Source organism: Akebia trifoliata, chromosome 7 (genome assembly GCF_017979445.1).
Source record: "Akebia trifoliata isolate Shusen 1 chromosome 7, ASM1797944v1, whole genome shotgun sequence".
Classification (NCBI taxonomy): domain Eukaryota; kingdom Viridiplantae; phylum Streptophyta; class Magnoliopsida; order Ranunculales; family Lardizabalaceae; genus Akebia; species Akebia trifoliata.
This window is the reverse complement of record NC_141381.1, coordinates 248,036-273,125: the sequence shown is the minus strand read 5'-3', so window position 1 is coordinate 273,125 and position 25,090 is coordinate 248,036. Positions and strand designations below refer to the sequence as shown.

At 33.5% G+C, this 25,090-nt stretch overlaps 1 protein-coding gene across 2 annotated transcripts; it reads right to left on the bottom strand.

Annotated features, from left to right (window-relative positions):
- Positions 1-1,256: 1,256 nt before the first annotated feature.
- LOC147397809 (P-loop containing nucleoside triphosphate hydrolases superfamily protein) lies at positions 1,257-17,989 on the bottom strand. Of its 2 annotated transcripts, none has more exons than XM_086446816.1 (10): positions 17,839-17,989; positions 15,560-15,827; positions 15,307-15,415; positions 15,043-15,124; positions 6,672-6,757; positions 2,507-2,610; positions 2,283-2,413; positions 2,098-2,191; positions 1,667-1,722; positions 1,257-1,558 (listed from the first exon to the last, which is right to left on the bottom strand). In XM_086446816.1, exons 2-10 carry the CDS (start codon positions 15,602-15,604, stop codon positions 1,459-1,461), a joined length of 807 nt encoding a protein of 268 aa, XP_086302942.1. In that variant the 5' UTR covers positions 15,605-15,827; positions 17,839-17,989; the 3' UTR covers positions 1,257-1,458. The 2 variants fall into 2 exon arrangements, with proteins under 2 accessions (XP_086302942.1, XP_086302943.1); XM_086446817.1 differs by lacking the exon at positions 17,839-17,989 and adding an exon at positions 15,951-16,340.
- Positions 17,990-25,090: the final 7,101 nt, after the last annotated feature.

Genomic DNA, 25,090 nt, shown 5'->3' with positions numbered 1-25,090 from the left:
TTTCCTCTTGGGCCCTCACATGTACATATTTATTAACACCTTTATTGTGTCCATTTAGATATTGATCATATTCATCAATTTATTTTGTAGGTATGAAATCAGTATCCCTACTTTCATTGCTATAGATTTGAACTTTTTATCCAATTTAGGATGCAACATCTATCGATGAATGATTATACTATGGAGGTCATTATGAGTTATAATAAATATATATTATTAATAAATAGGGGTTTAGAAGTTAGACCTATAACTTAGTTGGTATGACAAATTGCAAAGCAACTTTGTGGATTCAAGTCAAGTTTACTCATCTATAATAATAATAATAATAATAATAAATAATTTGAGACTGGTTTGACTCCCCAGAGATGAGACAACTCAGTCTCATGGGGAAAAGACGAGATACCAAGTTTGAAAACCATGGTATGGTCAATTATGCATTCAAGTGCTCAAAAAGTATGAAAAGGATGACATTGGAGATGCATATGTACCATTAGGAAGAGACGAGATATCTACCATTTCCCACTACTTTTCTAATGAACCTAGCTAAATCTGGTTTGATTGTCTAAAAATTTGTTAGGATCCCATTTCTTTACAAATGTCATAATAACATCCACTAGAGAATGTCTTTGCCTCAATAGATTTATTTTTAAAGTTATAAATTTTGATTCAAATGGATTGGATTATCAAATATTTGACATCATAGAGTGAATAGATATGCTCATGAATTCAAAAGTCCATTCGCATCATCGAATATTTCTAATAACTAATCCAGAGCATCTCATAGCTTTTGACTAGGTATATATATATATTTTAGTATAAAAACTACATCATCTATTGCATAAGCAACCATTGACTTAACACAACTTGTGATTTACATAAGATTCCAATCACTAGTAAATATCAATCTGAGAACTGCTGGGGTGACATTGTGATTTACTAAAATTCTCACATTTCTGACATGGAGGTGTGCACATAGTTCTCCCCAGGATTTTTGTATCTCAAGGAAACACATCCATGACTATCATATCAATGCAGTCATTGCAGTGAAAAACAAAGTCCTCAGGATTTTCCTATCAATGTATTACTTTTGTGATGGCTATTGGAATTAAAAGATATCCATCAAAGTTGGATTAAAGTTAAAAGGGCTCAAATTTCTTAAAACACCTTATCTATGTTACGAGTTTTGAGTTGAAGTAATCATTCTCAGATTAGTTCAATACCTTCAATGATATCAACACTACCAAAATCACCACATCGTCATCACTAGGTTTGCCTTCATTTACTTTTGTATCGATTTTGACACATTTTGTTAAAATGTAATTTCTGATGGAACAATGTTAAGGTATAAACACTTCATATGGTAACATCAAAGACAAAGACGGAACTCCTAAGACCACATTTGTAGCTGAGCGGCGAGAGCAGCTTCACCAAAAGCCCTTGCACCATGATTCCTGGGATCTAGTCATCATCCTCTTCTGCATCGAAATCCTTGAGCTTCACATCTGCATCTTCTCCGAACTGGATGCAGTTGTCAATTTGAGATAGCACATACCGTATACTGTAAAATGTGAACAAATAAACACAACTTAGTATCACTGTTAGCACTACATTTTAAGAAAAAAAAAAAAAAAACAATGGATATCAAGTAAAGAGAATAGAAATATACCTGCTCTCCTTCCTCAAGTCAAGAGGGATAAAGCTCACCATGCTATACTCGTCGACCTAATTAATACAAAACAGCTTAAATAGAAGTTATGCAAAGTAATAGCAAGTTCTAAAAAAAAACTGAATATTGAATTAATGGGTCTGAAATTAATTCAAAAGGGTAATATTCGAATCTTCTGAGACAAATGAAAAATTTTTCAATCCAGATTTTGGCTAAACTTGAAAAACACATTACACAAGAAAGGGTAGCTTGGCTAACGGCCATAAATGTCATTCAAAATTTCTGACATCAGTAGGCCCATTAAAGTGAAGAAATCAACACTACTAAAAAAGGTAGGCCCGTGAACTCACGATCATTGATTTCCCACACAAGCTCATCCTATAAATTAAAAAGAATGAAAGAGGTGCACTATGATTTGTATCATAACTTACCAGTTCAATCAAAGCTTTATTTAGCTTTTCAAATTGAGGTCCCATCTGTTGATTTAACTCTGACAGTAAAACCCGCGGCTCAGGATTTAGGAAACTATGAGAACAAGATAAACAGAACAATGATTAATAGAGGCAACCATGACATAGAAGTAGAAAGAAGTGGTGCAGAGTGCAAGAAAACCCACTCCTCTATATCTCTTTTGTTTGTAACAAGATCCATCTTGGAGAGAATATTGACATGAGGTAGTTCGAGCTGAACCATTGCGGAAAGTGATGCCATGCAGCCACTTATAAACTTGGTTACATCTGTCATGAACTGATATAGATAGTTATATTCAAACCAGTTAGATTGGTCAGATGCATTTATAGAGATGGAAGTGATGAAATTCTACCTAAGAATGAGACGAACCTGTGAATCAAGCAAGTATACAGCACAAACATTGAAATTCTTACGCTTCAAATGATCCACAAAGTTCCGAAGCACTGGAACGTGCGAAAAGAGTTCTATTTGGCCTACAAATCATATAAAGAAATATGTAAAGTTTATTGTACATGAAAAACACAAGTACTAATACTTTCCCTCTTCTAAGAACTGCTCATGTCGTAACTGTTCTTTATAGAAAAGAACAGCAAATGACAGAACCACCAAAATAATTCACTTATGGGCAAAATTCGACGGTGGTTATACAGTGTCTAGAAACAAAGCTAACCGGAAAATACTTCAAAGGGAATGTTCAATGATTCTGATCACAGGAAGTTAGTCACCAACTGGCGCTTAGTACCAAAGCATCACATAAGATGAATAAGCATTTGAAGGGAAAATATGTTTCCTCCCTTGGACACTTGTTTTATTTTAAAAAAATAGTACATGACATGGTATCCTGCCCAACCAACACCAATTTCATATAATTTTCTCTTTTTAAGTATGTAAAATTCAAATATCCTGCTCATCATCGAAGCCTTGTCTAAATAAAATTCAACATCCTCCAACTAAAATTAAACGACAATTTTGATTAGCAAGAATTAACATCAATTATTATTGAGTTAAGTACACTACGATTTGATCACCTATGAATCCGTTATTGGATGGGTGAGAAGTTTTCAGACTCCAAAATTAGCAACAGGGGTGGAGCCATGATTTTCTTGTAGTGGGGGCAAACTATAGGTAATAGTACAATTGAAGAGAGACACAACAGGGTGTTCAAAGGCAAGGAGTGCAACTCCCATGCATTTTGTATGGAGATCTTAGGGTTGTATTTGTGGGCTAAGTTGAGCAAGGAGTTCCTTGGGGTTTCCTTTGCAGATTTTGTGTTTCAATGGGATCGTCTTTATAACTCGTAGGATTGCTTTAGTGGTTCTTTTGTTTTTGTTTTGCTTTTTTTCGTTTGGTTGCTTCCTCTTGGGGGCTACCTCAGCCTCCTTTGTACACTCTTTTGATATTTATAAAATTTTATACTTATTAAAAAAATATATAAGTTTTTTATTGGAGTTGAAGAAAATAATATTTAGGTCATTTTCAATTAGTCTATGAGAGAAGGCCCAGTACATAAGCAATGTCATCTTCAAAAAATTGGAGGGAGGTGAGGGGGTGGAGGCAAATGGGGAGCGAGGTGAGGGAGTGGGGACAAATGAGGCATGTAATTAATTGAAAATTTGTGGGAATCTCAAAGTTTTGTGGAGCAATTGCCCCCACTATCTCCTCACTATGATTCGACAGTGAGAGAAGAAAGATGAAATTTGGAGGGTTTAAGGAATTTGATTTGAGTGGATTTGGGCAACAATAGGAAAAGGGTTGGTAATAGCGTATAGGGTAGATTTGGAAAAGAGATATAATGAAATAAGGGTTAAAGAAAATGGGAAAGGATTAAGGATTGATGATTGTAGGTTACAAGAATCAAGAATTAAGGCTCAAAAATCAAGAATCGAGAATTCAAGATTTTTTTGAAAAAAAAATCAAGGAAACAAAGTTTATGGATTGGTTTCTTGAAACTTGAAAGGATTAAAAGGTTCTTGATGGTTTATTGATTTCTCACAAATTAAAAAAAAAATGAAAAAAAGATGGATTGAAGAAGAGATAAAGGATAAGAAGAAAATTAAAGAAAAAAAAATGATATTTACCTTGGAATCACCAAAATGATTTTCATGACATCAACCACATTGAATGCATCAACATTCAAAAGAAAACATTTTGTTTATTCCATCATTATCTCCGTAAATAAACCCTAATACAATCTATAAATAAAGAAAATCAATCAAAAGTCCTAATAAAACTAAAATAACCTAATTTTCATAACTTTCTCTCTCCTAATTTTTTAATCCTAATAAATTTAAATAAAGATAAATTAAAATTACTAAATTGCCCCTAAATATTATAGTAAGATCATGGGTCAATAAAACATGAAAATAGGCCCAAAAAACATAAAAATAAATTCCTAAAAAAACTCAAAACTAAAAAAATAACTAATATAAAATAATCTCGAACAATAAATCTAGACTTAATTAAGTGAATGCCTAAATAATTACAAATTTTTCGTCGGAACCCTTTACCGTTGACTTGATTTACGTTCTGCATTATACTAGCTCCACCCCTGGTTAGCAAGAAGTGGTGAGGGGAGTGTATATTCTCGTTCAAGGAACTAAAGAAAGAGCCACAGGTTCTTCAGAAAATATGCTTGCATCTATATGGAATATGTTTTAGAGAGTTCTAAGACTTTGGAGATCATGTCAAACAATGGAGGAGTGTTTCTTAAGAGTGTTTCTTCTTTCAGAAGAATAAGGTCGTTGTCTTCCCCAAAGGTAGAAAGGTCCGGATGGATGGTAATGGCAAATGAGATCAGGAGTCTAACCACCACCTTTATGGTTTGGAGAACTCTCATGCATGTGTGTTCCATCGAAGCAAATGGCTCATATCAATTATGTAGTTTAGGATACAGAGAAGGCTCAAATGGGGAAGAACCTTATGGAAGTCAATGTGGAAGATCTCTAGGACCTAGAGCACATTATTCCATCTAGTGCCAAGTTCATAAGAGATCAAAGACCTGGAAGTAAATCAAGAAAGGGCTGTTCAAAGAACCAGTTTGGAGGTATCTAGGGGGGCGTCAAAGAAGCGAGAAGGGTTGAAATGTGCTTCATCTCCATCATTCTCTATCCTTGTTAATGGTTGTCCAACAAGCATCTTCAATAACTCAAGAGGGTCAAGACAAGGAGACCATATGTCTCCTTTCTTGTTCATAATGGTGCTTGAAGCTTTGGGAAGGCCCATATTGAGAGTTGTATCTATTGGTAAGATCAGGCTATAGGATTAATGAGGAAGGTCCTATACTGTTGCATTTGCAATTTGCTGATTAGTCATTAATTCCAAGATGAGTCTCTTAGTCAGATCAGGTTTCTAAGACCACTTCTCTATTGTTTTGAAGTTGACTCAGAGTTGCTCATGAATCTCAGTACAAGCAAGCTGTTTGGTGGTTTGACGATCATATGAATTGAGTTTCATGTAGATTCTTTGAGGTGCAGGGTTGGCACTCTTCCAAGATCTTATTTGAGACACCCTGCCATAATAAGGCTATTTGGGACCCTTGGTTGGGAAGATGGGAAGGCATTTGGGTTTGTGAAAATCCAAATTCTTGTCTGAAGGTGGGAAACTAATGATGATAAAGAGTCCGCTGGCTAGTATATTTTTGTTTCCATTCTCAATTCCAAAGAGCGTGGAGTCAAAGATGAACAATCTCTTTACAGAGTTTCCATGGAATGTCAAGGACGGTATAAGGAAATTCTATTTGGCAAGCTAGAAGTCAACCATGTTGTTCCAAGGTAAGAGGGCTTGGAGTCCGAACTACAAAGGTTCGGATATTGCTCTTCTTGGCAAATGATCATGGAGGTTTGGAGAGAACCATGATATTTGTCAAAAAGAATATTCAGGCAAAGTATGGGTTCAGTAAATTGGGGTAGGAAACCAAGCCTGTTAGAATTTCTTTCGAGCGTGGTGTTTAGAAAAGAATCTCAAAGGTGCTACATCAATTTCACAACGAGTTTAACTGACGTACACTTAGTAACCATAGTAGTTCTCATTTATCACTTCATTTGCTACACTTTGTTTGATTGCGGCATCAAACTAAAGAGGGGTCAACGGATCAATAAATTTATCTGATTCAATTTCGAGCGTGGATGAGATCAAGGCTGAAAGCATGGATGCTACCCTAAATTTGTTTATTCAAAGAAGGAAAATGAACTATCAGCACAATATGTTTGACCTAACTTACTTGTTGGATCACAGACTCATTGATGATAAGCTAAACGGTGGCCCCCGGTAAGGGGTTTGTTTCTTGACAAGCAATAATAAATGTCACTTGTTAAAAAAACAGCACAGAGCAATAATAATAATTTAAAAACAAAAAAACCAAAAACATACACCATAAATAAGATGGAAATGTCATGGTGAAATTGTACTATTAATAAATAAGAAAACAAAAAACTCTAACTGCATACAAGTCAGAAATCAGAGGAATCCCAATACTCCAAACCACAGACTACTCAAATGTTTGTGCTAAAATGGATCAAGGTGGGAGTATATATACCTGGGCAGTCAAAAACAAGATAATCATCGTCCAAATAATTATCCAACTCCTCTGTCAACCAATCATCCAAATTTTCTTCAAGGTGTCTGCACATGTTTGTTTAAGGCAAAGCAAATTGAACCAAGGATAAGTACACTACATAATAAAATTTTCATTTGATCATGCTAACAGGTGAATATTGATCAATATACATTCTAAAAAGGGACAGGATCCTCTCTAATTGAATAAATTATATCTTACTCCAGTATGATGACACTGGATGCATTCAACTTATAACAAGGTCATCAGCAAAAACGAAGTAAGATGGAAGAGGTATTCCTAGTACCACAGCCTCCAGTCTAATTTATGGTATACAATCTTGGAATTAAGCAACTAAGAGCCTTTGTAGGAATAAAAAGAAGGGGTTCAAAATTCAAACTCCCAAAGGGAATAGTTAGGGAGCTATTCACACATCCACAAACATGCAAGATCAACTCAACCTCTTCCATATGTGCATTGTTGAATTGGAATAAGTAAATTTAAGATAAAATATTTCTCATATGAAGAAGAAATGAAAATTAGAGACTATCTTTAACCATAACTTTAGTTAAAGAGAATATTGTGAAAAAGGTATCCCATGAATAATCAACAGATGGGAATTAAAAATATGACAAAGTTCATTCATCAAAAAAATATGAAGTTTAACAATCATAGTTGAAACCATGAAGCAAATCCTACAATTTATCTATAAAAGTACAATTTATGTGACAAATCTTACAATCCCCTCAAATCTTATGATTTGAATAAAAATGGAGATGTTTTTGGATGGAAAAAACAAGTCTTGTCTGTACTTTTTCTCTTCTAAAACCATTAAATCCTAGGAAATAGAAAATGCAAAAATGCACTTAACTATGTGTCGAGGTCGATTTATCGCTAAATCGACCTTGATCACAATTTCATCATTAAATCCATAAAATAATAGAAACAAACATGAAAAAGAGAAAACACAAGGGTTTTTTATGTGGTTCAGCCAATGTGCCTACGTCCACAGGCTCGGGGAGCTGTTTTAATATAAATTTGAGTTGATTACATGACCTTCTCACCTTAATCTCCCCTCTTCCTCCTCTCCTTCTCTTAGTTTTTTCCTCCCCTTTTTTTGATCGGTAAAGATAATTTATTGAACGGAAAAAGGAGGTCGAGGTGACCAACCCAAGTACAAAAAAGAAGACCAAGACAAAAGCGACAAAGCAAAGGAAAAAAGAAAACAAGAAAACAAACAGGGCTCGACCACTGAGTTAGTCTCGCTGTAACGAACACACCCTGTCCCAACGCACTACAAAGTCTTCAAAGAAGACCCCCTCGAAATCCTTATAAAGTTTACTCCAATAAAATAAGATCTCCAAAACCGAAATAACTAATCCTTCCAACATGGAGACTTTACCATCAAAGATACAACGATTGCGATCTTTCCAGATACCCTAACAAATAGCAAATGGTGTCAAGAACCACAAAACTAAATAAAAAAAACCCTAAAAAAAATCATAATCCTACTTAAATTACAATTGAACGTATTACCCCTTATCCAAATTAGTAATTACATAAAAAAGAAAGAATCTTCTTAAATTGGGATTCTTCTCTAATAAGATAGAGTCATCTTCAAACGATGGCACATGTCTGCCTCGGGATGCATGTTAATGGTGTGAATATGAGAGAAGAATTTATCCTTCCATATAGCTCTCTCTTGAAGGTGGAGATTGATGTACCAAGATCCACCTTTGAAAATTTTGTAGTTTCAGGCAATCCTTCCTGAATGAGTACCATCCTTGATTTCTAAACTAGTATGATTCCTGAGCTTATCTTCTTTCCTGTTTAGCTCAATTCCGATCTTCCACTTTGGCTCCCTAAATGAGTTGAGACTTTGTCAAATGATAGAAGAATCGACCAACATCATAGGTCGGGCTTAGATCCCAGAATGATCCAAGACTTTCCATCTAATAACTTGACCAACCTAGGGGTCAAGCCTAGTTCCTTGGGAGAAAGTCTTTTTTATGTGTCAAATGCCAACCGACCAACGAAGAAATCGGATTCCATCTTATGTATGACCGACCAACCAACAACTAGGTCAGATTCTCTCGATAGACCTAGCTTAAACCTTTTTTAATCTAGGGGAAATTATTTTTAAAAAACCTTTAAAAAAAATTTATTTCGTAAAAAAAATCAGAATTTATATGTGGGAACCTCGTTCAGCCTTTTAAGGGCCAAACTTTTCTCTCTCTTCGAATATTTAAAAAAAAAAAATTAAATGTTTTAGCCCTTTAAGGGCCAAACTTTTCTCTCTTCCTTCTTCTTCAACCATGGAACCATTTCAGTTCTTCTTATTCAGTTTGATTTTCAACTAAAGTAAACAAAATTTCATTTTCCCTCCATTTACTTACATCAAGATTTTAAGATCTTGATCTTGATCTTGATCATAAGATCTTCAACATGATCAAGATCTTGATGTAAGTAAATGGAGGGAAAATTAAATTTTTTTACCTTAATTGAAAATCAAACCGAAGAAAAAGAAGAAGAATTGAAATGGTTCTGTCAGTGGAAGAAGGAAGAGAGAAAATCAAGGAGAGAGAAAAATTTGGCCCTTAAAGGGCCGAACAAGGTTCCCACATATTAATTCCAAAAATTCTGATTTTTTTACGAAATAATTTTTTTTTTTTTTTTTTTTAATAATTTCACCTTGAATCTACTCAACCTCAAAAATAAGGTTCTATTTCCTCTTTGAATTGAGCTACCATACTTATCCATTCTAGCTTTGTTCTTTCATCAGAATATGACTATGTTTCCTCACTAAGTCGAGCCACCTTACTTAACCATTTTAACCATGTTCAAATAACATAATAAGGTTCGATTTTCTCGATGAATCGAACTTAAAAACTTAAACCCTCTTGAACCTCAAGAATATGGCTCAATTTCCTCAATGACCTGAGTCTTGACCTTCTTGAACCTACTCAACCTCAAGAGTAGGGTTCAATTTCCTCATTGAACCGAAACTTAATCTTTTTGAACCTACTCAACCTCATATGAGTAAGGCTCAGTTCTCTCAATGAATCGAGACTTAACTTTCTTGAACCTACTCATCTCCTATATGAACTATTCATTCGCACCATTAACATGCATCCCAAGACAGACACATGGCATCGTTTGAAGAGGACTCTATCTTATTAGAAAATAATCTCAATTTACGAGGATTCTTCCCTTTTTATGTAATTATTAATTTGGATAAAGGGCAATTGGGTCAATTGTAATTTAAGTAGGATTAAAATTCTTTTTAGAATTTTTCTATTTAAAGGGCTAAAGGTCATTGTAAAAAGGGAAAAAAATCGAGAGGAGAGGAGGAATGGGAGAGACTTATGTGAACAGGTCATGTACTCAACTTAGATTTATAGTAAAACGGCTCCTCAAGCCCGTGGACGTAGGCACATTTGCCGAACCAAGTAAAAAACCCGTGCGTTCTCTCTTTTCCATGTTTATTTTATTTTATGGATTTAATAAAGAAATTATGATCGACGTCGATTTTGTGGCATCGTCCATGGGAACAGAACAAGGGACAAGACGTACACGTGGTAAGGACAATGGTAAAAATGGATCAAGGAACTACGGGAAAGAATGGTCGAGTTCCAAATCCGAAATTGGGGGCTACCGTCAATATCAACCCTTAGGGGTCTAAGGGTTTCAGATCAGTTTGATTGAGGTACAAATCGCAACAAAATCGGGGAAAAAAGATAAAGATAGAAATCCAGGGGTTGTAGGTTTTGCAACGAAAAGGCTAATAAAAAAATTGCAACTTGCTCGCTGATAAGGGAGATATTAAAAAAAAAAAAAAAAGAATATAAACAAAGAGAAGGTCATATACGTGTAGGCTGTTGGAAAGGGATTCTCTACATGGAATAATGTGTTCAACAGTTCAAAAAGGAGAAAGATTATAAAGGACTGGACATTAAGATTTCAGATCGTGTGGGGGTCTCGAGAAAGTCGTTTGAATGCCAAATAAGGAGAGAGAAAGAGAGAGAGATCAAACGGGGTTGAAAAAAAAGAAGAGTGAGAGAACTAGCTAGTCATCTGGCGAGCTACCATAGAAAAAAAGGGGGAAAAAAAAGGAAGGGAAAAATCGAAGGAGGAGAAAAGGGGAGAAGGCCAAGGAGAGAAGTTTATGTAACCGTGAGATTAATAGTGGAATAGCTCCCCGAGCCCATAGATGTAGGCACGTTTGCCGAACCACGTAAAAAACCATTGTCTTCTCTCTTTTCCATGTTTCTTCTATTTATTTTATGGATTTAATGATGAAATCGTGATCGAGGTTAATTTATCACAAAATCAACCTATACACTATACATAACAGATTGGGTGTTGATATTGTAATTTAGAACAATTGAGGTATAGAAAATAAGTAGTAATATACGTGGTTAAGGATCCAGCCAGACAGATTTCCACCTAATAGAAGAGAACCACTTGTGCATGTCTACTATAGACCAAAACAAATATGACAACATCAAATGGTACACCAAGCTTGCAATTCTAAATAGAAAAAGAAATTAATTAATTAAAAATATATTAAATCTGGTTACAGATCTAATAGATTACTGAGAAAGGACAAAGAGACGAAAAACTCCCCATGATTTAATTCAAGCAAAAGAATAATCTACAACAAGGATTTTGATACCATGCTAGGGAAGTAAGTGGGTCATTGTTTAATTGTGTAATAAGGAAACTCCATTTGCTAAGAAAGTTTGCTTGTGGCGAACACTAATTCGTACTCTCTTGCCAAACAGAAGCCAACATGGTAATTCCACAAATAGACTTCGAACCCAATAACTCCAAAAGACCATGAAATGAAAAGGCTTAAGTAGGTTTGACAAGTAACAAAAGTTTGATAAGGGGGTTAGATTCAAAGTTGGTTTGAGGGACAAGGTTAGATTTTGGGAGGATATTTGGTGCGGAACTTCTTCTCTGTCTACCCAACACCCATCCTTGTACGCTTGCTCTTTCCAAAAAAATAACTCAATAAGGCAATGTCTAATCCGGGACGGGAGCACAGATTCTTGGGATCTGGGATTTAGGATTTAGGAGGAATGTCAATGATTGAGAATTGACGGAGGTTACATTTCTTCTAGATCTCCTTAATTTGATCCAAGTCAGAGAGAACGAACACGACAGAAGGGAATGGTTCAAGATTAAGGATAAAAAGTTTTCTATCAAGTCTTTTTATAATTGCTTGCTTCCGTTGTGTGAGGTTTCTTTCTCTCCTTCTGTTATTTAGTCCACTCTGGTTCCTTCTAAGGTTTCGTTCTTTTTATGACTTGCCTCGTTGGGTAGAATTCTCACCTTGGATAACTTGATTTCTCTGGGGTGGATTACACCAAATTTTTGCAACCTTTGTTCAAAGGACAGGGAGTCTATCAATCACATCCTTATTCATTGTTCTTTTGCCCGTACTATTTGGATGTTCTTTTTATCTCGTTTTCAGATGGATTGGGTTCTTCCATTATCTTGGTTTGCTCTTTTAAAGGGGTGGAGTTTCAATATCTTCTCTTTTAGGAAGAGACATCTCTGGACTATCCTTCCATCTGCTATTGCTTGGGGTATCTAAAGAAAACGCAACAACAGGGTATTCCACAGTAAGGAGAGTTCATCTCACAAAGTGATCTTAAAGATTTTGGGGTTACTTTTTCTTTGGTCCAAGATGAGTAAGGACTTTGAGGGAGTGCGCTTTCAAGATTTTGTTTTTAATTGGGGCGACATCGGAGATCCTTAGCATCATGCCGATCGAGCTTTTCCTTTTTTGAAAACAATATCTGTGCTTTTTAATTGTTTTATACTGTCTTGTTTTCCGTTCTTGTTGTTTTTCTTGTTTGGATGTATGGGGGCTTCCTCAGCCACCTCACATCTTCTTCTTTAATGAAATTTATATTTATCAAAAATAAAATAAAATTAGGAAATGGTGATCTTATAAGTATAACACAACATTGAAGTTGTCTAATTTCCCTACAATGTTCTTTTTGTTATTTATTTACAATTTTACCTACAAAAAGAAAAAGCTCGTGAAATCACCTTTCAGCTTAGCATATGGTGAATCATTGTCACCATCAAAACTTTATCACAAAGATTTGGGATCAACCAAATGTATTATTTCTCCATTTTTTTAAATGAATGAAATTTTTTTATTAACAAAGGATTGTCGAGATGACCATACCAAAAGAAAGGCTACAATCTTGTTTCTCCAGGATTAGTGTTTGGGGGACCATCTCGATCGAAACGGTTATCTATGCTTGGAGGACAATCAATTGCTCAAGCTCTCAATTACATCGACCCTCCATTCAAGTCATTCACGGGAATAGAACCTTTATCTGTATGGGAAAGAGGGGTGCAACCTATTAAAGGTTGGGAGGAGGGCCGAGAAGTCTTCAGGGAATGGATGTTTGCCGGGGTTCATAAACAACAAATCTTTGAATTTGGACTCACGAGTCGATGGGCAAACAGTTAGGGGAGTTGCAAGAGCATTTAGGGACAAGAGAGGAGATATCAATCAGCCGAGTGGCCATTTTTCCTCCAAGTTTGACATGGGATCATACTGTAGGTATGAATTTGCATTCTTTGATAAGGGGTTTCAAAAGGAATATGGGAAGTACGGGGCAGCCGATAAGGATAAAGGTTGAATAGCTTTCCATAGGTAGTGGGGATCCTATGATCCTTACTTCCCATTTCCCTTGTTTGCCTATGTCGTAAACCGATGCCTTGGATTGAGCGATGGCTTTCCTCCCGCTACAGAAAATAGATCTCTGCCCGACCTTGCTTGGCCAGAAATTCTTTGATCTCCTATTAATACTCCCCCGAGGGGGAAGGGGGGGAAACGTTCCTTCTGCCCGATTGGATGCGAGGGAGGGAAGAATTTCATATGAACATTGCTTCTACTTCTCTATCCGTAAGGGGAGGGTCCAGGACACATCTTCTATTATTGTTATATCTGCTTTTTAATAAATCCTTTTTATCCATTAAAAAAAATATTATATCTACTTTCACAATCTCAATCGACGTTCTTTTGGGCCTTCCTCTAGCACTCTTAAAACCTTCAACTTGTATATTCCTTCTATGTAGAATAGTCAAGGCAAGCGCCTTAATACATGTGAGGCAAGGCAGTATAATTGAGGCATACTAAGGTCCATGCCTTAAAAGGCGTGGTCAAGGGATAAGGCGCACCAAGCGCACGCTTCACTAAAAATTGAATAGAACAAATAAATTTTGTTTAAATGAGACACTAATTTTAAATTTGATTATAGAATCTTTACATACAAAAAATATTTATTTGAAAAGTACAAATTTTTAATAATAAAAAATGTTGAATTTTTTGTTATAAAAAACAATGTTGAATTTTATATTTGTTTGGCCTTAATCTAGTAGGCCGGGTAAGGGCTTAGTTGACTTAGGCGCCATAGGGGTATATGGCTTGTCTAAGGTAGAGCACGCCTCTTTAGAACCAGGTTAGGGGTCAACTAAGCGCGGCCCAAACAAACCCATTGGCAGCCGTAGTTGCTGAAGTGAAGTAATAGCAATTAACACATGTTGTGACTCGCTTCTACTTCTTCTATTCTTTTTGTTCTTGTTCCATTAATTTCTTTTGTTATCATTGATATTTGATTGTTGTTCTTCTTCTTATTAAAGTGATAAATACTTTAATCTGTTTATAAAACTCTTATTTATATATGTTATGATTGTAAGATACCTAGAATATGACAATAACTCCATCTATACTTGAAGGAAACTGATACAGACTCAAAGCTGATCCTTAATGTAACCAATTGTAAATAGGAACTCATTAGTTTTCTCTCTATTTGGAATCACACTAGATACAATCCTACCATACATGTCTTTAACTATGTCAATATTCATTTAGGACTTCTTCATTTCCCAGTACCCAGTAAATCAACTGTTTATGTATTTTGTCGTATGCTTTGTTTAGATCGATAAACTATATGGAGATTCTTCATCTTTTCTCCTTAGTTCTCTATCATTTTTCTAAGTAGTAGAAAGATTTCCTTGCTGGTTAAGTAACGTGCGTGCGTGCACGCACACATGGGCACACACCCGCGCGCGCGCGCACACACATACATATATATTAGCTCAAACTCTAACAAAAGCCTTTCTAAACATTAGAAAGAAGCAAATTTCATTTCAAATATTATGATTAGGTGCATAAAATTATTAGTAGTTTTGAGGCACTTCCACATCACTAAGAAGTAAGAACCCATTAAGAAAATAAAAGCATAGTAAGAACTTCTCGTTAATAAACAAATGCAAAAGATGAAAACAAAAAGAAAAAAAAAATGAAATGGAACAAGGATACTCCATGCAGTAAATAAGGCCACCATTAGGACCTAAGCCAAGTTCCTCCATAACATCATCCAAAGATATGAGTTCTCTAATATCTGCACACAAACAATGATTATTACAAAATGATTAACACCTCCATCCATCCATCCATCCATATTATATTATAAATTATTAAAAAAAAAAAGTAAAATGAAACTTGAAGGGAGGAAAAAAATAAATAAATAATTAGAATGCTAAAATATATTAATAATTAATGAAAGAATGGAAATACCCATACCCATGGCAACAGGATAGTCAAAACTTTCAGCAGCAGGATCAAGATTCACAACATGCATGCTCCTCCCAACATTTTCACAGTGTTGATACAAACTTGAACAATAAGTTGACTGATTTGCAGGGGAATTTAATAGTAAAAATAAATAAAATAGTTAAAAGTGAGCATAAACTTAAAAATATCCAACAACTTCTACAAATAATAATTTAGGCACCAAAACAAGAAGGAAATTAAATAAATAAAGATGATTTCTGACCTTTCCACTGCCAGCAGGACCAATAACTAGTTGTGCAAATCCCATTGTAATTGTAATATAGAAAGAAAGATTAATAACAATAACAAACAAACAAACTGAAATTGGGTTTTTTTTTTTTTAGTGGTGATTGGGAATAGAAGAAGAAGAAGAGATAAAATTGAAGATCCGAAACAAGCCAAGAACTGCAACAGCTGCGTACGCAGTACACCAAACAACAGCCGCAAACAATAGATTCACGAAGGCTGTGTTACTCATAACTCATGACAACCTGTTCATCACATATAACAACCTCAACTCAGTCTCAAGTTGCATTATAAAGTTTAAATTCTAGGATTTATTATTACCTTAAAGAAAATTGTTTTGGGGTTTGGTTTTGAAGCTTTATTATTACCTTATAAAGAAAGCTTTTTTAGGGTTTGGTTTTGAAGTTCTTCGGTTTGTAATTTGTAGCTTTCTCCTCCTCCTCCTTTCAGAGTCAGGACCAGACGAGGGATGAGGAAGAAAACAAGGACAAAATAACTACTCTCTTGTCTTTCTCGACAACTCCAGTTCAAAGTATATGCATCTTAGGGTGCCGACTCCACTCAAAGCACCCAATTAAGTGACTTTTGTAAAAAGTAAGGGTCTGTGTGGATACAAGAGCCAAAAGTACTTAGAACATAAGTACTTTTTGAAGTACTGTCTGGAGTAGGTGGATAATTGTTGTGTGCTTGGATGTAGATTCTAAGAAGTACTTTTAGAACTACTTTTGATAAAGTTTGGTGTTTGGGAACTATTCTGGATTCTATAAAAATGACCAGAATACTCTTATATGTGCCAATTACTATTTTTAACATTATAACTCAACAAATTATGCTCCAAAAAAGTAATAATTACTGTTTTTATTCAATAAAAACATTTTAATATCATTTTAAACTCAAAATATACTTCTTTTTCTAAATAAAAAAATTCAACAGAACCTCTCCTAAATATTGGACATATTAAAAATTAAACTTGTATAAAAACATGACAGCTATCATAAAATCAAGCTTGTATCAAAATACATATAAAGAACTTTAAAAAAAACGTAAAACTTATTTAGTAATATGTTCCTTATTGATTTATTTATGTTTTTCTCTAACACATGATTAATATGCTCTTTATTTAAGTTTTTTTTTCACATTTTTGTTTCTTATTTGCTTGTTTTTCATTTCAAAATGTCTTTTGAAACAATAAATATGAACAAAGACAAACAAGTTGCAACACAAAATGACAAGAGCAAAGCAAATTGGAGCCAGTTTATGATGATATTAGTTTTGTTGTCTTTGATAGTTGTAATGTTTTTTTTATTAGGTAATTGTATTTATTATAAAACATGTTATTCTTACTAGCATATAGTTGACTATGACATACAGTAAGCAATGATCAGTTATGGATGCAGATTTTTTCTTTATATGTATGATGATACAGATTTCATTATGTGATAACTATCATGTTTTTATACAGGTTTTATTTTTCATATGTCCAATATTTTTTTTTTTTTTGATAACGAAGGGTATCCGGGCCAGCTTGCGCGCACCAGACTAGTCCCTACGCCCCGCACTCAGGCTATACCCCACTATGTGGAGCGGTGCGTGGCCACCAAGATTTTTTATGGGTAGTGGGATTTGAACTTGAGATATGTCCAATATTTAGGAGAGGTTCTGTTGAATTTTTTTATTTAAAAACATTATATGCTAGTAAGAATAACATTATATGCCATTCAATGGTATAGTTAAGATCATCTGTGGTTGATGGTCAAGGGAAGGCCTGTCCATTGTAGAACAATGGAACAGTTCCAGATGAAGCACCATACACAAGAAAGGAACGTTAAGGTAGGAAATCATTTGGTACTCAAAACCGCGTCTCATTAACTTCTCACTCAGACAAAAGAATTTATTAGGCTTCAATCTAAAGAGGTCATTCGTCCAGGGTTTAGGGTTTCAGATAGATAGATAGATATAATCCCAGTAAAATCAGAAATCACAAATGCTAAAAGGTAATTTCTTTCCTTAATTCCTCCTCTTTTCTTCAGTTTTTGTTCTCGATTCATCCTTTCTCGACAAAAGACTCCCAATTTCTCTTTTTCCCTTTTTTTTTTTTTTTTTAAAGTTTGTAATTGCTTCGATCGAGCTGCATGTGTTTCGTGATTTTTTGGGGCGAAGCTACCTGATTTTTGATTGAAGGTTTGCTTGCATAAGGATTTAGGAGCCTTGTGATTGAAAGAGTTGAAGTGAATGAAAAAGTAAAGGAAATTTTACCTTGCATCTTCGCGAGGTGCTGCTCTGCTGCTGCTGCGTGGTCGATCTTCGCGAGGTGGAGCTGATAAGAGGTTTTCTTCAGGTAAAATTACCCACAGCCGTCTGTCCTGACGAAGAAGATGGTTTTAGGTTACGATTTTTTTTTTTTTTTTTTTGTTATTTTTGGTTTTGGAGAAATAATTTGTGGACTTTAGTTGGAATTTACGACTTACCAAGGGTGTTTTCGGCATGTAAATCGCATCTTTAACTGGATTTTAGTGCTCAATTGTAAGAAGTAGCACCCTCACTACTTCGTGGAAAAATACCAAAATCACTAAACTTTAAAACAGAAGTACTTTCAGAAGTATTTTCTGAAGTACTATCTCAAGTAGCGAAATACGTGTTGTACGTTTGGATGCAGGATTTGAGAAGTATTGTCAAAAGTACTTCTCACAGAATTTTGTGTTAGGAAACTATTCTGTATTCTGTTAAAATAACTAAAATACCCTTATATGTAATAATTACTATTTTTAACATTATAACTCAATAACATATGCTCAAAAAAAAATAACAGTTATTGTTTTTATTAAATAAAAACATTATAACATCATTTTATACTCAAAATATACTTATTCTTTTTTTTTTTAAATTCGACAAAACCTCCCATAAATATTGGACATATGAAAAATAAAATCTGTATAAAAACATAACAACTATCATATAATAAAACATGTATCATCATACATAAAACCATATGTAATAATCACACCAACATATGTCAAATGAAAAGAAAACATTCATAAACAAAATTTATATGTGATCGTCATACTAATAAACAAAGATGTTCATATAGTAGAAACATATTAAATTTATCCAAAAATATAATGTATTCAATTGATAATAACTTTTAAATCATAAAATTATAAAATTATATCACGTCGATCATAAGTTTCTTTTATAGCTTCAGCTATGACTTCTCTCCTACGTTCCATTTCTCTATGTCTTTCCCGTTGTGAACGTCTTGAGAATCCAGGCTCAACTACACTCCTAGGAACGGCTTCATCTATATAATCTAATTCTTCGTATATAACAAATTCAACATCTGCCAAAGCTTCATTTCGAATGAAATTGTGCAGTCCCATGCAAGCAATAACGATATCCCTTTGAGTATCAATGGAGTATGTGTACATATCCCTAAGAATTGCTCATCTTGCCTTTAATACCCCAAAACACCTCTCTATAACATTATGCAATGAGGAATGAAGATGGTTAAATAACTCCTTCTTTTCCTTCTGTCATGCACCCTGTCGAAAGTTTTGTAAATGGTAACAGACACCCTTATATGGTGTCATGTACCCATCCATCAATGGATAGCTAGAGTCAACCAAGTAATATTTGCCTACAAATGAATAATAATTTCATTATTTTATATATATAACATATAATTGAATGTACTTCTAAGTAAAATTTTGAATACCAACCTGACGGAGGATGAGGAAATCCCGAATTAGGATTATTTATGATTTTTAAGAACACGTTCGCGTCATTTGCTTGTCCTTCCCAATCAGCAACTATATATGTGAAGAACATATTGAAAGAGCATACAGCCATTACATTTTGTGTTATACCTTTTCGACCTAAATATCGAAGTTGATCTGTTATTGGAACTCGTGCCCTAATATGAGTATCGTCAATCGCTCCCACACAATCCTTCATATAAAAAGAAATTTTATTTTAAAGATTAAACATTATAATTTTTTTGAATTTAACTTTAAAATTACCTTAAAGAAATGCTAGAATCTTCGATTTGTGCGAATTTGATGAGGGATCTCATCCAAAGAACGAGGCACAATGAGAGTCTTGAACAATTCAATGACAGCTTTCAAGATTCTATGAAAGTGTCTACTCACAGTTTCTTCAGAATGTTGAAATCGATCACCAACACTTCGCATGCCCTTATTTTATCTCAATATCTTCAAGAACATTCCTAAGGATACTTCCAAAGAAACGTTCATTGTTCTTTTAAGACCCACATCTTCGTGTAAAGTATTACATAATTTCTCAAATACATGTTTCTCCATTTGAAATTATTCGTGACATATTGCATTATTCTCAAACAAAACATAATTCATATAATTTTGTACAGTAAAATTACAATTAGTCTTTGGTTGTCGAACTAATTTATTTTTACGAGCCGTGTGATAATGATTTGCTGCAGCAAGTGCAGCTATACATATAATCTCATCATCTGAATCTGAATAATCCATCTTGTTTCTGTTTACATTATTAATATAAAAAAATATCATTTAATATTCCATATTAACAATCATATAAATATATTCAATCTATAAACAATTATATAAAATATTAAAACAAATATTTTTAACAATCAAACCATAATCCATAATTCATAATCCATGAGACATAATCAACAATCCACAAACTAGAAATAAATAGAAACTTAATCCATACAGAATAAATCCAAACCATAATCTATGAAACGAATTTTCTTTTATTAACCATATAGTTCACAAAAAAAAAGGATTTATAAAAGATCGACCCATAAAAAAAACTATGCTACCCTTTAGTGATCACCACAATAACGATGGTATTCAAAATCAAGGTACGATGGACAAGCATCATTTGTCGGCAAATTATAAAAGGCATTCCTAAAATTTACACTCCCCACGAACTTGGATATCACATAAGAATATCGATCGCTATCTATAGGAATCTCATCCACTAATTCATTAAGAAGTGGTAAGTATTTACCGGAAGTAAGCTTTTTTTGCTCGTTTGGAAGTTTATCTTTATGAATTTTTTATTGAAAAAGATCCACCAAATGACTGAATTCAACCTCGAACAAATCAGATTTTCTTCCCTTTTTGCATTTTGATCTAAAATCCCCACTTATTGACGGCTTTCTCTGTGATGGTCTTGAACTTGGTGACTCATCAATATCATCATCAGGGTGAGTTGGGAGTATATTTTCTTATGTCATTGGAATGTATTCAGGAGTATAATCATCACCATCAGCAATTGATTCATTCGTCATGTTTGTCATTGTAGAATATCGAACACGAGATCCAGTAGCTATGATACCAGCAAATAACTTGTCCAACTCATTTCTGTGCTCCAATGCCTTATAACGAAACTTATTATCTCCAGAATGTTGCTAAAAAAATGATAAATATTATTAATAGATATTTATTGACATCTTTATAAATAAGTGAAATTAAATATATTAAAAAATATGTATTACCATTTCTCGTTCAATCCACCATTCATCGCTCATGATAATAGAATAATCGTTCCAACCGATTCCAATTACATTCATTAGATTGGACCAAGCCTTCCAATCTAATTTTGTTTTGTTCCAATAATTTTTGAATTATTTTTGTTCGAATTTAAATCTTGTTTTATTGAAAATTTCATTTCGAACAAACTTCCATCCTAACTTATCTAAAGTTGACCCATTTCTATGACCTTGCGCGACTGCTTCAACACATAGCTCAACAAAGGTCTTGTGTAAATACGGACTCCAATTTGTTTTACCCATGTCATTTTGTGTTGCAACTTGTTTGTCCTTGTTCATATTTGTTGTTTCAAAAGGCATCTTAAAATGAAAACAAACAAATATGTGGAAAAAAAATTAAATAAATGTTTAAAAGAAAAAAATTAATCATGTGTTAAAAAAAACAAAAATAAATCATGTGTTAGAGAAAAATTAATCACAACAAACTGATTCTGATAGGATTTAAAACCAATAGAATAGATAAGACAATGTATGTCTGATGTAGGACTTGTATTACGTACTCTTAAGATTGTTTACAATTAGGATAAGGCTCATATAAAATCCTAAATCTAGCAAATAGAAATATAATAGACAGAGAGAGATAAAGAATAACCTTACTGTTGATAATGTACCAAGAATGCACAAAAAATGATCAGAATACCTTAAAAATATATAATTACACTAAATATATATATAAATATAATAAAATTATATTAAAAAAGTATAAAAATAATTATTTTCAATTTAAATAAATTTATAATTTTTATAATTCTATCAAAATTTCGGCAGCATCTCCTCTTAAAAATGGACGTATGAAATTTTTCTGATAAAAAAATACCTGCATAATACACAATCTAATATCCATGCAACAGTTCATATAAATATTATCAATTCAAGCACCCCAATATGTCATCAAAGCCTAAAACACGACCTCGAATAAACATGAAACTAATTCTAACAAAAATTCATCCCAAAATATTAGCAAACCAAGAAATTTTATTTTCAAAAGCCACAACGAAAAAAAATCGAACACATCTGGGGTGAGAAAACTAGTAAAAAATAGATTCTGTGATAACCCAATCCACCACAAACTACAATAGAAATTATAATTGCAAAAAACAAAAAAAAACTTCAAGATTTTATACATCACCCATAGATTTTTAACAAAAAATAAAGAAAAAAGAGTTAATAATCTACATCACCCAAACATGCTAACAAACAACTTTTACTAAAGCCTTACCAATTCGTATATGACACCAAAAGAACTACACACAGTTGGTGTGGCGTTAGTAAAAGTTAGTGTTGCAATCGTAACTCTCTTAAAGAAATTCAATAATACTATGTTTAGGCACTTGGACTTCCAATCAATGATTACCAAGTTGCATTTGAACTAGCTTTATTTGCATATATGATAGAGGTGAATGCATCCATTATAGGATCTCATGTCATAGTTATGCACTGAGATTATATATCAATGTTAGTAGATTACAGTTTAAAAAGTTTTTCTCCATTTTAATATATTTTTGGTTTGTTTTTCACTAATCTTTGGTTAAATAATAATAGGCTTAGAGTCATAGCTTGGTTTGTTGATATATCGCAATGCAATCTTGAGATCAAGAGTTAAATTTGGTGCATTCTAACCATTGCTTGGTATTGAATCCTGACCCAATTCATCAAGCAATCTTCATTTAGGACAATTAGGGATTAGATTGAATCGAGAATCATTGGAAAACTTCTAAATCTATATGATTTAGAAGTCTCCATAACCAAGATTTATTATTTAAAGGGCATTTGCAATAGTTATGGACTTGAAAGGACAACTCCGATCTTACGAGTCTTATATATAACTCCAGCATTGCTCACAAAATTTAATTTCGAGGTTCTTCTATAAGTATGGGGTATTTTAGCTACTAAATAGATAGATAAAAACATTAAAAATCACCCAAAATTATATTTAAAAGTTGTAGATATTTGAGAGGCTGTAATTGAACAACATGCTCTTACAAGATTCGAATCACTCAAAATAGATGTTCGCATTTCAGTTTTAAAACCAAAACTTTGCTGAAATTCCCAACGGAGGCTTCAGATTGACTCAACTCAACCAAAAATTAAATAAATAAATAAGTAAATTCAATCTCATCTATGAGCAAGCAATATTCAACCACTCTAATTAGTTACACAATATAACAACTCAAACATGCAAGTAATGAAATACAAAGCAGGAACATACTTCACCTCAAAACATTTGAAAAAAAAAAACACTTCACAAGAAATGAGACCTAAGCATCTTGATGATAATTTTGGGTTAATCCCCACTTTGAGCTTATAGAATTATAATAGCGAGACCACCATTATAATATTTAGTAAAAAAATCCGATCCAAACAAATCCATTCCTCTTATTACAAGTAAACATAGGAAAAATACGAATGGAATTCGAAGGAATCAATGATTTATAGATTGTGCTGAAGGTCAAATTAAAAAATAAAAAATAAAAACTGAAAGTGTAGGCTATAGTCCTACATACCCTTCCTCTTCAACCCATTAGAATAAGTTTTTAGCAAATGTTCCTAAACGTAAACATTGGCGAAAAAGAAACACCAACATTGACAACTAACTTTATTATTATTTTATTTTTTCTAAAGAAAAAAAAAGGCCGTTCTAAAAAAAAAAATCAAAATTGAGTTTCTAAACGGGATTTACCAGATGAAACTTTTATCTTTTCAACCCATGAAAATATTTCAGAAAAGATTTGAGAAGAGAGCGAGGTTCAGTCGAGGTTTAGTCGAAATTTCAAAGAGTTTCAAATGAGAGTTACCTCTCTCTGTCGAGGTTCAGTCGACAAATCAATTATGGAAGAATATTTGACTCAATCCATTGAAGAACAGATGAGGGTTACCTTTCTCTGTTGTGTTTTCAATCGAGAACTTCAAAGAGGGATTAAAAAACCAGAAAAATTACCTCTCTCTGTCAAGGGTTTCAAGGATGAGAATGATCTCGCCACCGTTGAGAGTTCCGCTGAGGGTTTCCGTTGATGGGGTTAGCCATTGTAATCGCCGGAGGAAGAAGGCAGTCGGAAGGAGAGAGATGACTCTCAACTCTGTCGAACGAGTTTCTCTCAATCTCCTTCGATAATGTAGTGTGGAGAAGACAGAGTTCTTCTCTTTTACATTTTGTTAATTTTGGATAAAAAATCGATAAAATAAAACGATGGGGTAAAATTGGAAAGTTGCAAAAAATTTTGACGGGATAATTGTTCTCCGCAAAAACGAAATTGAAAAGTACCAATTTCGGTACTTCTCATAAAAGCACTATTTTGACTCTTTGAAAAAGTTATTTTTTCAAAGCATCAAATACCCAAACGACAGAGTAAGTGCTTCTGACTCCCTGTAAGAGCCAGAAGGACTTTAAGTAACTCTCTCCGAAAGTATTTATCCAAACACCTATAAAGTGTTTCAGACCCTTGATAATAATTATTCGTTTAATTCTTGAAAAATATATGAATTTTTCATTTTTTACAATGAATGTATTATTTTTCGGACTATTGAACTATTTTGAATAATTCACATATTTTAAATTTAAAAATAATAAAATATATATTTTTTAAGAATTTTTATAAAATTCACTTATTATATATTATAAAGTGTAAATTTGTAAGTTATGACATATAACACAAGTCGACTTTGAAGGCGCCATGCTTAAAAATTTTAGAAGAATCCACATTTTTACAAGACAAATGTATTTTTTATCTTTAAAAAAATAATGACATGACTTTTTACATTTATTTAAGATTACACTTTAAATTTTCAAATTAATGATTTATCCCTTGACTTTGGTCTTTTAAAAAAAAAATCAATATTATAGTAACCTCAATGTCCTCATTATCACTACCATCACCATCACTATCATATGGTCATATGGCTGGATTTTTAGTTTTTGAATTTTTGAAATAAAACAGGTGATAGACATATGAAAACATA

What these genes read in the sequence shown, in the direction of transcription:
- LOC147397809 (XM_086446816.1), bottom strand. Translation starts at nt 15,604, where the DNA reads ATGGGATTTGCACAACTAGTTATTGGTCCTGCTGGCAGTGGAAAG. An exon ending in TGACTATCCTGTTGCCATGG is followed by an intron (nt 15,125 to 15,306) that starts GTATGGGTATTT and finishes GTTTGTGTGCAG; the next exon opens with ATATTAGAGAACTCATATCT. An exon ending in AACAAAAGAGATATAGAGGA is followed by an intron (nt 2,192 to 2,282) that starts GTGGGTTTTCTT and finishes TTGTTCTCATAG; the next exon opens with TTTCCTAAATCCTGAGCCGC.